The sequence below is a fragment of the Labrus mixtus genome, chromosome 24 (genome assembly GCF_963584025.1).
Source record: "Labrus mixtus chromosome 24, fLabMix1.1, whole genome shotgun sequence".
Lineage (NCBI taxonomy): Eukaryota > Metazoa > Chordata > Actinopteri > Labriformes > Labridae > Labrus > Labrus mixtus.
The window spans coordinates 11,255,284-11,270,036 of NC_083635.1; the positions used below are offsets into that span (position 1 = coordinate 11,255,284).

Here is a 14,753-nt window from a genome sequence, read left to right on the forward strand (position 1 = left end):
CTACATTCTTCGTCGCTCCTCTTCATGTGTGACATACCACTGCAGCACATGGAGAGCTGGACGTGTCGGTGTCTGTCTCTGTGACATCACTCGCTGGTGTCTGATCAGGCAGTACCAATATCTGGGACGCTGATAGTCCTTAAAGGAAGCAGCGACAGACAAACATTTAAAGCGAATGAAGCAGCTCGTGTGTTCTACAGGGAGGAATATATTTCTGTTTTTTATCAAAGGAGTGCGGTGGCTTTGAGAAGAAAGATGTGCTGTCTCTCTAGAGCTCCTCTCTGTACAGTGAGGTTATCAGACACTTAGAATAACAATCTGGACGCACCTTGAGCTTGTGACAGATGAGTTTACACCCCTAAAGAGCCCTGCTGGTTAATGCAATCTGCAGCAAACCAACAAACAAACCATAAAAAATGATGTTTCTATCCCTGAACCCTGATGAGAGTTTCCATTTCCTGCACTGCTGCTTTGTCTGTTTCTGTGTTTGTTCACCTCTGCGTCCAATCATGTTTTTGTTTGCACAGTCCCTCGGTTCAGGGTCGTGTGTGTGTGTGTGTGTGTGTGTGTGTGTGTGTGTGTGTGTGTGTGTGTTTGAGTTTGAGTTCTGCAGCAACTTCCCCGTGGCTCTGACAGATATTAACCAGCGGAGAACAGCTGGCAGCCATCTTTGAGCCGACAGTGTGTGTTTAGCGGTGGAAAAAAACCTGCAGGAACACGACTGAACAAAAGGAGGAGGAGGTGTGTGTGTGTGTGACAGACAATGTTGGAGTGTGTGTAATGAACTGTACCTTTATGAGAGTTAATTGGTCCTTCTTCGTCTTGAGGTCGGACTCCGAACCAAAGGGGTCAGGGGGTTCCAGGCTCCTGATTCTTCACATCATGAGACTGATGAGTTACAGACATCTGAATCCTCTCACTGTTATCTCCTTGTTAGAAATCGAGCATCAGTCACTGGAGAGGAAAGGAGGAAACATGAGGTTTAATTTGTAGTTTTTAATGAGGACAGAACATTCACACGCTGCTCCTTTCTCACATGAATAAATATGTTTTAGTCGAGTAAAAAAAAGTGTTTCTGTTGACCCTCCACATCAGTGAACACACACACACAGTATCAGCTAGCAGCAGGCCAACACATTAAATATGTAGGCATGTGTAAAGAAACCCGCTCCTCCATTTCATCTAACTGAGACAAGAGCACCTCTGCGCTCCTTTTTTCCGACTGCCTCACCCCCCCCCTCCTCTTCACTATCTTTTCACCTCTCTAAATCCTCTCTCTCTCACACACACACACACACAGGCATTCAGACGGGGGCACTTGAGAGTGGGAAAGTTGGAAGTGGTATTTAGTTTTGCTTTTATTTCTCGTGTTAATCATAATTTAACAAGCACATTTTGAGGATTTCATTTTGACACAAGCTGACAAAAAGAATAAAAAAACGTCTCTGTGAAGTGATTTCAATCTGTTGCTTCGGAACACAAATGCAAGTCAAGCTTCTTGGTGTCATATTAAGTTTTTAAATGTGAAATTGTCGGGTTGTGTATCCGTTTGCCCCCCAGCTAAGCTCCTGGAAAAAAAAAAAGGATGAATGAAATACTGAAGGGGTGTCGAGGTTTTGGGGGGGGGGGGGGGGGGGGGGGGGGGGGGGGAGGGTACAAGAAGGCGGAGGGACATTCTTTAAAGGCCCCCCATAATCACTATTTGTGTTTGGCTTGCATTGCCCCACTTCCAGTGTGTGTGTGTGTGTGTGTGTGTGTGTGTGTGTGTGTGTGTGTGTGTGTGTGTGTGTGTGTGTGTGTGTGTGTGTGTGTGGGTAAAGGGGTTCACTAGCCGAGCCGCTGTAGTTTGATTTCTTTCACTCGTCTGAGGACAAAGCGAGGAGTTTAAGAGTTTTAGTGAAAAGCAGTTTGACGCCTGAATGTCTGATATGTTCCTGCATGCTGGGTGCATTTTAATGTTTCCAATTGTTTACATTTCAAATTAAAACTGTGAAGTATTTTTTTTAATTATGCTAAATTATTATTAACCTGCAAACTGACCTGACGTGCTTTCTTTTCAAAGAGTTGTTTGTTTTTGGGTTTTTCCTTAGAGATAGAGTTAGAGTTCAGGGAGAGAGAGAGAGAGAGAGCATGGGGAACGACGTGCAGGGAAGGAGCCACAGGTCGGATTTGAACCCGGGCCGCCCGCTTGGAGGACTATGGGCGTACATGTAGCTCGCACAAGGGTTGTTGTAGTACTCAAAATCGGTCTCGGTCTCAAGGCCACTTTTTGAAGGTCTCCGTCTCGTCTCGGAATCTAAAGCGTCCTTACTCGATCTGGTCTCGGTCTCAGACTGGGAGGACTCCGGCTTTAAAATCAAGACCACCACTGAGAGGCTATTTTTCCAGAAAGAAAAAAGAACAAATAACTTCAATTCATTTGTATTGTATTGGATTTTTATCCCCTGGTTACGTCCACAACCTTCCCGCTGTAACGGCGTCCTGCACGCTGGATGATGATTTCTCTGTGATATTTACGGTCCTGGTCTCGTCCTGCCTTGGTCTTGGTCTTATCATGGTCTGGGTTACACTAACCAATAGACCACCAGCGCCCCTCAGCAGCTGTTTTAAAGCCGTGATGTCATCTCATCTCTTTTGTCTTTTGAGTAACATACAGAATATGATTTCAAATATTTGAGTTGCTTTTGACTTTTTCGGGGTAAAATAGAAAATGAACTTCATTTTAGTCTTGATTTTGACTGAAACGCGTCACTTAGACTTTTAGAAAACAGTAAAGGGACCTGAGGGACCCTGAACCCTCCCTAATGTGTGCATATACCAAAATGTTTTTTTACACCTGAACGATAATAACACAGTGTGGAAAAAGTGACTTCTCTGTCATTTTCCAAAAAACACAAAAATCTATTTTGGCCGTCTTTGCTATCGCTCCCATGCCACCAAATCGACGTCACTGACCTGTGTTTAAAACCCACAGCTGAGTACCACACATTGTTCTTTTCTTGTGGTGTTTGACCTGAAAATGTGTCGGAATTTAAGATTGAATTCCTCTCTTTTACGTCTCCCATTCATGAAGCTTTCAGTTGTAATGGTTTAGTTGACGGAGATTACAGGCTGAAACTGAGGCTGATCATTTGGCTTTCCTCCAGGTGATGACTATCAGGTTCAAGTCTAGAGGTCAAACGCACACACACACACACACACACACACACACACACACACACACACACACACACACACACACACACACACACACAGATACAGTAGAGTCAGAGAGGGCAGCACATGTCTGGCAGTGATCCAGGGTTTGGGATGACTGCCTGACACACTGAACGGACAGCTGGCTGAAACACACACACACACACACACACACACACACACACACGCACACGCACACGCACACGCACACGCACACGCTCCCCTCCCGTCTCTGCGGCAGTAGAAGCTGATTACAGTGCAGTTGCTGTTTTTGGTGAAATTACAGGCTGCTCGACTCGACTGGAAGCTGTGTGGTCAGTTTAAGTTTATTAAAGTGGAGCTGCATTAGTGCCCGTCTTTTAGACTCTTTGCTCATTCCTTTCTCACAACCTCACAATGATCCTTTTTTTCTAATGTATGTAAAGGTGATTCCCATAGTTTTAAACCTGGACCCTATTTTTTTTTTTTTTTTTAGACATATTTGGGGTAAATGGTAAATGAACTTGAGCTTGGGTTAAGTTTCTTGCACACATCGGACATGTTGCTGCAGGAGCCCGATTTCTAATTCACGGCCGCACAGTCATTTTTTAGTCCTGGATCACAGGAAGTGGTTGTCTACCTCTCTGACTCGTTTTGTGTTTTTGTGTATCTGACGGATCTGTGTATCTGTATGTGACGGAAAAACCAGCAACAGCAACGACTGTCTTAGTTAATGGAGCGATGTAACAGATGTTTCTGGTCTCAAAAAAAAAACCATCTTCCTCTGTGACAAAAAGGTCAACTCTGCAGGGATCCTTTCTGTAATGTTGTAAGACACTTAGAATAACAAAACTTCAATTTCTCCCTTTAATCTTTCTCTCAAAGACTTCTTCTTTTGGCTGCACGCCTCCCGACTCATCTTAATGTAATCCTGTCATATCTGCAGCCTGACTGTCTTTACTACCCTGTTTGTGTTTGTGAAGATTCCTGAAGTCTGACCACAGCTACATGCAGTGAGTGTTTCCTAATGATGGGACCCTTAACATCCTGTAAACAGCTGCCTGTTACTGCTCTGAGGAGGACTGCAGCATGAGACCTGCAGCATGTGCTGTGAGTCACCGTCTAGCCAATGGTATGCTTAATGCATGCTGTGAAGCTTCACTGAGGATCTAAGCTCTTAATCTGTCCGGTTTCTACATCGTATGGAGCTGAGCAGTGTCAGCTCTGTATGACCAACGATACAAATCATTAAGCAAGCTTTAATGTGCCGCCTTGCAAGTAAAGAAACATGTCTGCCTTTTGCATACAAAGAAATAGACTATATAACATATTCTTGTGGTAGAGGAAGTAAAATAGTCTTCTCATAACCCCCTGATGACCTCTTGTTTCGTCACCCTTAAACCTTTAATTGATCACTTTATTCTTGATGATTTTAAAGCGGGCGTCGAGCTTCAGTCTGCTCCCGATCGTGCAGCTTGAAGGCCAGCCAGTCGAGCTGCTCCTGCGGGGGGGGTTTTTTGGCGCCTGGCTCTTCTCTGAAGTACGAACAGTTTGCTTGCTTTGCACTTCGACGCTAATGAATTCGTCTTCGTCAGTTCCAGCTCGTCCATACTGCTCGGAAAAACCTCGCCACACTCCCCTCACACCGGCCTCCGTGCCAGCCTTTGTCTATATATGCACACACACACACACACACACACACACACACACAGGGACACAGTGATGCTCCTTTACACACGCTGAAGTAGTGTGAAATCTCAGTGTTTACATATGCATCCTTGTGTTTGGCATGCAGGGGTCGCACATGGCAACAAAACGAGGAGGAGGAGGGGGGGGGGGGGGGGGGGGGGCGTTTCTCTCCATATTTCTCTACATGTCTCCGGTGAGATTATTGTAATCCAGCTTGACCAGAGAGACGAGGAAAATCCAAATGCTGTTTACCATCCCTGTAACACCTTCTCCTCTTTTTACAGTCTTCTTTTAAAACCTTTTTTTTTTTTTTTTTACATGTGTTTGTGTTGTCTCATGAGAACTAAGAAGGTTTCAAGTAAATTGTTTCAGCTAAACGGGTTTCAGATTATTGAAGTCAACATGTCTGCGAAGGATTCCTGCAAAGATAGACCTTTATGACAAAGACTAGGGTTCATTTATAAACAACAAACAGCTGTTACATCGCTCTCTTTTCGACGCCACCAAACCCCTTAGACAAAATCAGTCATTTCACCGTGCAGCACTGGGAGTTGCGCGTCTACTGCAGCCGCTTTCAGTTAGTTAGTGTGTGTTATTGTCTGGCTTTGTCGTTTTAATCTCTCTCTCTCTCTCTGTCATTTTCTTGTCTTTCTGGAAAAAACACACAAATCCATTTTCCAGTCCCTGAAGGCTTCTCATGACCATTTCTTGTGCGGTTATAATTCAGAGAAAAATACATAAAGAAACTTTAAAAAACATGGCCGCAGTAAAACGACCAACAACTGCAGTGTTCAGTGATGTAAAATGAAGTTATGTGAAGCTACTTTCTCTGTAATGTTGTCAGACACTCAGAATAATAATCAGAGTCTGTCAAAGACAAGAAGAAGAAATCTTAGTGGATGATTCTGCACATTTGAAATAATGTGCTACAGCTGAAGCAATCAACCAGAGCAGGGATGGGCAACTTTGGTCACAGCAAGGGCCACATTCATTTAATTCTCACTGCCAGAGGGCCAAATTAAACGATTACAGTCGATTATGTCTCAAATTTAACTCGACATATACCAGAGATCAGATATTATTATGGACATATTTCTGGTTTTCATGATTTCATGGCAGATTTCATCATGTTTTCTTCATGTTTCCAATTAATTGATGTGTAAAAAATTAACCTGAGGGCCACATTTAAGGTTGATGGGGGCCGCATGTGGCCCCCGGGCCGCCAGTTGCCCACCCCTGAACCAGAGCAACTGCAGAACTTTTTGTATTTAGACCCCAAAAAAAGTCAAACTGGAGCCATGATTGAAATCTGCCCGGATTATTCTTTAATGCTACGTTATATTAGCCTGCTAGGGTTTCATTAATCTGTAATTAAAATGTCAGCTGTTGGGTTTTAAAGTCCAAAGTGGGTCACAGTGGATCCTTGGCTCCATATCAGAAATTAAAATCATCCTCAGCGCCTCACACAGCCGGATTCTTCTCTTCTTTGTTTCTGTCTTCTGATTCAACGGTTACCCAGCAGAATAAACGGCATATTAACATTTCTATTCACAGCTTCCACCACTCGCTACAGTCAGCGCTGAGAAGAAGAGCTGAGAACCTCCGACTCTTCACAGGGTGATCATCAGAGAAAGGGATGTTTGTTTGAGACATGAATATGGAATAAAAATGTCCTTCTCTCTCTCTCTCTGTGTGTTTCCTCAGATGACATCGTGCACAGGGAGGATCCTCCTCTGTTTGCAGCAGAAATCGGCTCCGAGCTGCAGAAACAGTTTGCCATCCTGCCAGGTGGGTCTGATTTCTATCTCTCCTGACCGTTACACACACACACACACACACACACACACACACGTCATGTGGGTCAGTCCATAAACAAGAGGTTAGAGTCAGCAAGTCCAAAAATAACTCTCTGTGTGTCCTCCTGTCCGAGCTTACAAGAGAGCCTAAAGTCAAACTAATCTTTTTAAATCAGAAGACGGGACGATGTGATGCCGTTGATTTATTGTGTTAGACTCAGAATAAAGTTAGAGAGTTCAGGATGAAGAAGTAACCCAAGACCTAAAGGATGCTGGTGCATATTGCAATAATGTTCTCGGTCTATTAAATCTCAGAAAAAGAAAAAAAAAGTCACCTAACTGTTTTATTTTAGAAGCCCTTGGGGTGCTGTGTTGTGTCACCATGACGACAGCGCCTGCCCTTTATGTAAATAATTCACCACCATGCTCTGCAACCTGAACCACTGATGAAAGCCAAGGCCGCGGGGGCGTGTGTGTGTGTGTGTGTGTGATTCCTTGTAACTGTGTGTGTGTGTGTGTGTGTGTGTGTGTGTGTGATTCCTTGTAACTGTGTGTGTGTGTATGTGTGTGTGTGTGTGTGCATTTTAATTTGAAAGGTGTTTAAAGACTTTTTTTGACTTTGTGCGCAATTCCCGATTAAAGCTACAAGAAGAGGTCAAACACTTCTCAGTTTTTGGAAAGTTTAAAAGATTTCTTCGTCGTGCATCTGTCGCTCCAAAGTCGTTTTCCCTCCAAACTTTCACATCAAACAAGTGAAGAAACAAAAGACCAACATGCCTCAACTTGAAATGTACCGTCCGTCTCTCTCTCTCGTCTCCAGGCGGCCGCGGGATGAACGGCAGCCCCGTCATGGTCTTCCCAGAGTTCCCAGCTTTCAGCGAGCTGGAGGAGGAGGAGATGCAGAACGTCTTTAGCTACCTCACTCGTGTCCCCAGGTTAGCATTGCACACACACACACATATGCACACACACACACACACACACACATATGCACACACACATACACAAAGATGCCCCTCTTTTGTGCAGCTCCATTTGGTTTGACAACAAACAAACAAAGTGTGAAGGAGATCTGGCCAATTTTGTGAAAGTGCAATACCACATACAGCCACCAGATGTCAGTGCAGTACCAAAACCGTGCCACAAGGGGAACAACATAAAGAACATTTTTTTAAAGCTATAAATAATGAAAAATAAATGATTCAAATTTGTAAAGATGAACTAAAATGTTGTTTTTTTTATTTCTTGTCTTTTAATCAGATTATTTTATCTAAAAATTAATAGATTTTGCATTTTTTTCAACTTAACCTTGCAAGAACATTTTAGATATTGCTTGAGGTTAAATAAAAAAAATAGGATATTTTACTGTAAAATTGAAATTAAATCATATCACACACCTCTTTCTTCCCGCCTCTCTCCTCCTCCTCTCCTTATTCCTCCTCCCTCTCTCCTCCCATCCTCCAACAAAAACATAATTAAGGGGAGGAGAAAGGATGAAGATGCGCCTCTTATTTCTTAATATCTTCTTGTATGTGTGTGTCATGGCCGCCTCTTTTTTTTTTTTCTATGGCTCATCACCTTTCATATCCCCCTCCTTCCTTGAGTCCCCTCCCTTTCTCCCCCACCAGCTATATGCACCCGGCTGCCAATCGGGTTGCACTCTAAGCTCTGATTGGCTGCCCGGAAACAGCAAGATGCAGGGCTTGGCTGTGATTGGCCGAGGGCAGGGAAGCAGGTGGTGCAGCAGGAGAGGAGGAGAGGAGGAGAGGAGGAGGAGGGAGATGCTCTTTAAGGATGAGATCGGTCACCTCTTTCCGTCTGCGAGCCGCAAACATGATTGTGATGCAAGAAATGGACACTGACAACAACAGAAAGAGGAACATTTGAGGAGGAACGGATTATTCCTGGACGATAGCAGCAGTATTTTAAAGGATTATTGTTGCTTTTTTGTCCTGGAAGAGCAAAGATTTTGCTTAAAAAAAATCAGCCGGCTTCATTTGTGTGGTGTGAATATTTTGTCCGGTAAAGGATGGAGTGAGGATTTCCTGTCGCAGCGTTCACTGGGTAGCGTTCATTTCTTAAATATTGATGTGTTTTGATCAAAATGTGCAGTTTCAAGCAGTGTGTGCATGCTGGCACAAAGCGTCTGTGAGTGTATTCACCCGTTTTCTGTGTGTCTTTAGGTGTCAGTATGTTCTGCAGGACACTTGCTGCAAATACTGCATCCACACACACACACACGTAATGCTGACACACACACACACACACACAACATTAGCTTAATGAGGCTGCTACATATGGTCCTGCCTGTGGAATGAATGGAAAGATTTTCACACACACACCAACATAAAAGCAGAGCCAAGGTTTCCATGGTAATCACAAGGGTCTCTCTCTAATCATCAGTGATGACAAATGATGGCACACACACACACACACACACACACTTGTGTATTTTCAAACATTTCTTTTAACCTCCTTAATGATATTTCTTTATATTGTTTGTCTCCTGCTGTGGAGACCAATTAAGACATCTTAAGTTCTTTAATGTCTATGATTATTTAATTATTATTATTATGTGATTATGACTTAGAGCCAGCTGACGGAGCTCCACCAGGTCAGTGACGTGTAACCCTAACTATCACGTATCAGCAGGTCTTGGTTTATGCCGGAAAAACAATTTGAATGGCGAGCAAAAGCAGACCGAACACAATCCTCCCACCAGCTTTCATTTGACGACAATTTATTCCTCTCTATAAACAGATCACAAAAAGATTTACGCTTGGGCGACATGTCTGCTTGACGTTAAAGGAAGTCAGCGATTCCCGACGAAATCAGGCAGAAAGAGAGAGAGAGTAGGGAATGACATGCGGGAAAGGAGCCACAGGTCGGATTTGAACCTGGGCCTGTCGGCGTGAATACAGATAAATGATCTTCCTTGAGTCGTGGATTTGTAAGGAGGTGTAAGTCCAAATATAAACGGTCAGCGGGTGGAGGAAGAAGTCTTGGTCTGGATGTTTGTTGTCAGTTACTCCCTCCAAACCTCCAAAAAAAAAGTGGGCCAAGCCAAATTGACATGTGGCAAAACGGTGTGATAACAACTACTGGGTCACGGAGCGATGCACTCTGGAAGACGTTTCCCCATCTGTCATTAAACGAGACGTCTGTAAATGTTCCTCTGTGATTATGTAAGGTGCATTAACGTGCTAACAGTGCATGCTTCTCCCTGCAGCGTTGCAGCCTCAGGAGAGGGTTTCATCCTGGTCATCGACAGACGACTGGACCGATGGGCTGCCGTCAGGGCTACCCTGCTCCGCATCGCTGTAAGTCCCTCTGTGTGTGTGTGTGTGTGTGTGTGTGTGTGTGTGCATTTTGTCACTCTTGGAAGTGTGAGGTTAGTTACTTTCTTTGGGATACTTGCAGCATCTTTGTCCAGTTAAAGTTCCTGTTTTTAATGAACAGACTCAGATGCAGCCGCCACACTCCATGAATGAAAACAGTCATTTTTAGTTTGCAGCACACTGGAGTCGATGTTCTTCTTCATCCAAAATCAAATCGTTTGTTTGTGTAATTGTCACTCTACTTTTTTTAAATCGGCTCCTTTGGATGCTTAGACTTTTGTCTTAACATAAAAAAACATCAGCAGTAAAGGACCAGGCTCTCCAGTGTTCTGCGAGGTAAGAAAGCTGATTTTGTCGATGACGTCTGGCAGCTTTTTGGTTGAAGAATCTAACGGTGAGTTGTAGGGATCCTTTCTGTAATCTTGTATCAGTTATGCTGATTTGCCTTGAAATCATTTGTTGCAAACGTGCAGCAAAACACTCTCAGATTACGACCAGCAACTCACGTCTTCTGCAAGTTCAAATGACAGTTTTAGTCGAATGGAGTGTGGAGGCTTTGAGTGATGTAACATCTGTTTCTGGTTCAACAAATCATCTTCCTCCTCTGTAACAAAAAGGTCCATCTCTGTAGGGATCCTTTCTGTGTCACAACAACTTTTAGTGGATGTTTTTTGCTTTGGTGTTTTTTGAAACAAAAGGTTTGCGCTGCAGCAGTTGCAGCCTGGTCTGTGGCGGAGGTCTGAAGCATTTGTGTTGTGAGCTGATGAAGCGCCTCCTACGTCAACTAAATATCTGTTTTGGTGTGTGGATGACTCTACATGTGTTTAACATGGATCTGTGGGTGTAGTTGCTGCTGTCAGCTGTGTGTGTGTGTGTATAATTTGGAGTGTCACCACTTAAAGTAATACTTGTTTTGGTGTTTGGTGTGTGTTTGCAGGCTTGCAGAAGCTGTACATTACGTCATGTGTTCTGGTTTAGTTAGTCATCAGCTGTGTGTGGGACGGGCTGAAATGAGGTGACTGTGTTTGGTTGAATCGAGGCAGGAGGGGAGTTAAAAATATCGTCTCACGGCGGTGTGGGCGTCGGAGTCTCTCGGCCGTCATGTTGCAGAGAGGAAATCCAAACGAGCGCGAGTTTCATTGTGTAATTGTCTTTCTGTATCCGTGTGCCATTAGCCCAGTAGCCTACTTCTCGCCTCTCTGAGAGGTTTAAGATGTTGAAGAGGAAGCAGGAGACCGATGGCAGAAAGAGAAGGGAGCCGGGGGAATGGAGGGAATGATGAGACGAGAAAAGTATGAAAAAGAATCAGCAGAGAGGCAGAGGAGGAGAGGTCTTACATCACACAGACTCGAGGATCAAAGTTACTGATCGCTGCTCTCGTAATATCAAAATAGAAGACGGCTATATCTGGAAAAAGTGTGGGGTTAGAGTCTTGACTGCTCCCTTTGATAAATATTTCAGTTTAGATCATTCCAAGGGAAAGGAAGTATTTTCCATCCAATATCCCAAAAGTGAAAAAGAGACACAACTGAAAGGTAAAAGTTTGCACCCTCTGATTTCCAAAAGTATTTCCATCAAAACTGTGTCTCCTCTGTTGTACGGTAATGCCCTGGCTTTGTTCTTTACAGTTACTCGAGTAGTGATATTTTACAGCAGCGGTGGTCATGATAAATCTGGATAGCAGTCTGGAACCTGATGTGACGTCAAGGTGTTTGTTAAATCTTAAGAGAAGCTTCGGTTCGATCTCATAAAAGCTTTTCCACATGTGTGGTCTTGTGTTTTTGTCTTTTATTGAGTCGCCACATCAGCGGGGTTAATTCCCTCGGAGGTCTCCATTATTAGGAACTTACTGACCATTGTCTTTTTCGCAGCTCTGCAGACGTGATGATAAGACTTCACCGAACGCCTGCACAGCTGCTGTAAAGAGTCTCATTAGCATACGTATGCTAATGCATGCTAATTGCCCGCTGATTATCATCAAAACCTGATGGACTTTCTTTGTCATCTCACAGAAAGTATCCCCACTCTGACAATAACTTGTTATGAAGCTTTGAATTCCTCAGAGTCTCTTTAAACCTGTGCAGACGAACTGCGGCGTGCAAACATTCAGGAAACAAATCAAATCAAGAGAACATTTCTGCATTTTTCTATCAAACTACTGATGTTAAAAAATGTCCCTAAAAGAGCGTGTTGATTTAATGCTCACCTTCAGTGTTAATCTGTCTTTTGGGAGGAGGAAATCTTTGCTCTCGTACATTCTCTAACAGACTTCCATCAGGAGAGCAGGGCATCTTAAATATGAAGTGGCTACAAGTCTGCAACCAATCAGCCAATCAACAACTCAGACCTTTCCTCTCCTACACACCTGTCTTTTCCATCAGCTGATATTGTCCTGCAGTGTTTCTTTTTTTTTGCCTTAGATGGATATATCTGCTCTTTGCCTTTGCTTACCCCGACAAAAATTAAACTCAGGACGGACAAAAAAACAGAACAATGCTTCAGCTACAGTCGGGTATAATGAGTCTCACACCCTCTCGTACTCAGGAGAAACCCTGTTACAAAGAGAGGGAGGTGGGAGGAAATCAGCAGGGTGTCCCACCCTCCTTTCACCTCTCCTCCGTCTGCTTCTATGTCCATTACCTCTCCTTTCTGCTCTGCTTTGTATTTCTTTGTTTCCAGGGATACTTTTTTTCTTTTGTCTTCGAGTCCATCACGATGAAAGGTCAACGTAAAAACAACGCTGCAGATTTATTTCTATCCTGTAGTTCTTTGTTGAAATGTCTGTTTGCTGTACAGTCATTTAATTTCTATTTAAAATCTGTTGATCATGAGAGGATCTGGGAGGATCGAGGGCTTTTTTGTGAGGTGAAAAGGAAGCAGCAGAAGAAGAAACAGTCCAAAATGCTCTTAACAACGAGGAAATGTGAAATCAAAGAGAGAAAGCAAGTGAGGGATAATGAGCAGAGAGCGGGTCATTATTACAGACATGAACGCTGAGTGGGTGATGAAGCTTATTATGCATAACGTCTTATTGCATATGGCTATTCACGAGAAGAAAACAGTGCATTCTTTGAACCATAAGCAGCCTCGACCCTTTGCTGCATGTCGTCCCCTTCTCTCTCCTGCCAACACTTCCTGTCTCACTTCAGCCATCCTTATCTAACAAAGGCAAAGATTGCTCCTCTAAAGCGTGAGTTGACGTTGTGTTTGCACTTAATAGAGCGCCACTCCTTCTTCAGTTGTGAGCAGAGCTTACACTGACAATGCAGTCATTCTGATCCCAGAATAAGCAGATTACAGCGACATCTTGTTTACTGTGATCAAAAACACTTTGCAGCTGCAGGAATCAGAACGTTCAGGTGACTAAAGAGCTTTTTTAAACTCTCGGTGTATCACCGTTAAATCCTGTAGGAGGAGGAGGAGGAGGAGGAGGAGGAGGAGGAGGAGGAGGAGCCAGAAATGTGTCCATGTGGTGCACTTCAACTTCACCTGGAGGCAGGAGCAGGTGGTGAGAGCGGCGTCCCTCCTCCTCCTCCTCCTCCTCCTCGGCCCCCCTCGGCTTTATGTTTCATGGTCGACCCGTCTTCTCGGGCATCGCCGCCGTTGTCCAATCCCGCGCAGGTTTACTGAAGGTCGTTCGTCTTCCCGTGAGACGCGCGGCTCGTCAAGGCCGCTCAAGGTCGCCCCGCTGCCATTTGCTGATTCCACGCTGTAAGAAAAAGAGGAGCGGGCAGTATTGTCATGTCGAGGCAGAGATTAAAGAAGAGCACATGTACGGACACAGATGGAGCGGACTTTAATCACACGCACGCTGTGAAAAATGAAAATGAGGCGGACATTTGACCTCTTGTTGAGTCTTGTTGTGAAATATGCAACAAGAAGGGGATAATGAGATATTCTTGTGTTTCTTTCATGCTACGCGGCATGCTCGATTTGTTCTCAATGTTGTTGTTTTTTACGGTAAGAAATGCAGCTCACCGTAAAAAAAACAACTTTAATGACTTTTTTTTTTTTTTTTTACCAAATACAGAATCTTTCGAGGGGGTTAGGTTTCTGTATCCTGCAGTAGACACCCTGTATCCACAGACCAGTATGGGGGCCCCTGAGGACTCACAGACTTCCAACCTCAAATTTGTGCACATTAGGCAACAACAGTAGGAAACCTCCCTAAGGGGGCCCCATCTGCTAAGCGTTGCATGCATTATTTTTCTAAGTTTGTTTATGAAAGATGAAGAGGAACTCTCAGTCTGGAGAGGAGTAAGCGTCTGGACGGTGGCAGACATGATGGTGATGAAGACTGGTTGGAGGGGCCCCAAGAGACTCCAGAATCACCACTCTTTTTGTATTTCTATCATCAGCATCCTGATAAGTGATTTAGCCCCAAAGACTAATTAACATTGCTCTGTAAAAAGCTGTGAGGTGTAAATCTTATCATGATTTGATAATCAAACATTCAAAGTTCATCAGAATCTAAATTCAGGCCGACACACAGAAACAAACACAGAAGAAGAGGGAACATAATTCCTGAGAAACTGAAATGAATCTCATTCCTTTCTCTGCAACTTTATGTTTTAGATGTCTTCAAAACAGAACTGTTAAAAAGCTCCTTGTAAAGCTCCTGTGAGGTGTTTTCAGCTGGTTATGAAACAGACTGAGATGAGCAGTGTCCTTTGTTTCATTCCTCTCCATGCTACCTTTTTGTCGCTCCTGCAAATCCGACCAGCTCAGTGTAAAGTTCCCGTTTTTCTCAGGGAAA

At 43.9% G+C, this 14,753-nt stretch overlaps 1 protein-coding gene across 1 annotated transcript in view; it reads left to right on the forward strand.

Annotated features, from left to right (window-relative positions):
• The window catches only part of mcf2la (mcf.2 cell line derived transforming sequence-like a), a 44,150-nt gene that overhangs the window by 11,925 nt on the left and 17,472 nt on the right, over window positions 1–14,753 (forward strand). Inside the window, exons 2-4 of the mRNA XM_061032854.1 lie at window positions 6,568–6,651; window positions 7,480–7,594; window positions 9,889–9,979. Coding sequence (XP_060888837.1) covers window positions 6,568–6,651; window positions 7,480–7,594; window positions 9,889–9,979 — 290 coding nt within the window. The remainder of the gene's footprint in view (window positions 1–6,567; window positions 6,652–7,479; window positions 7,595–9,888; window positions 9,980–14,753) is intronic.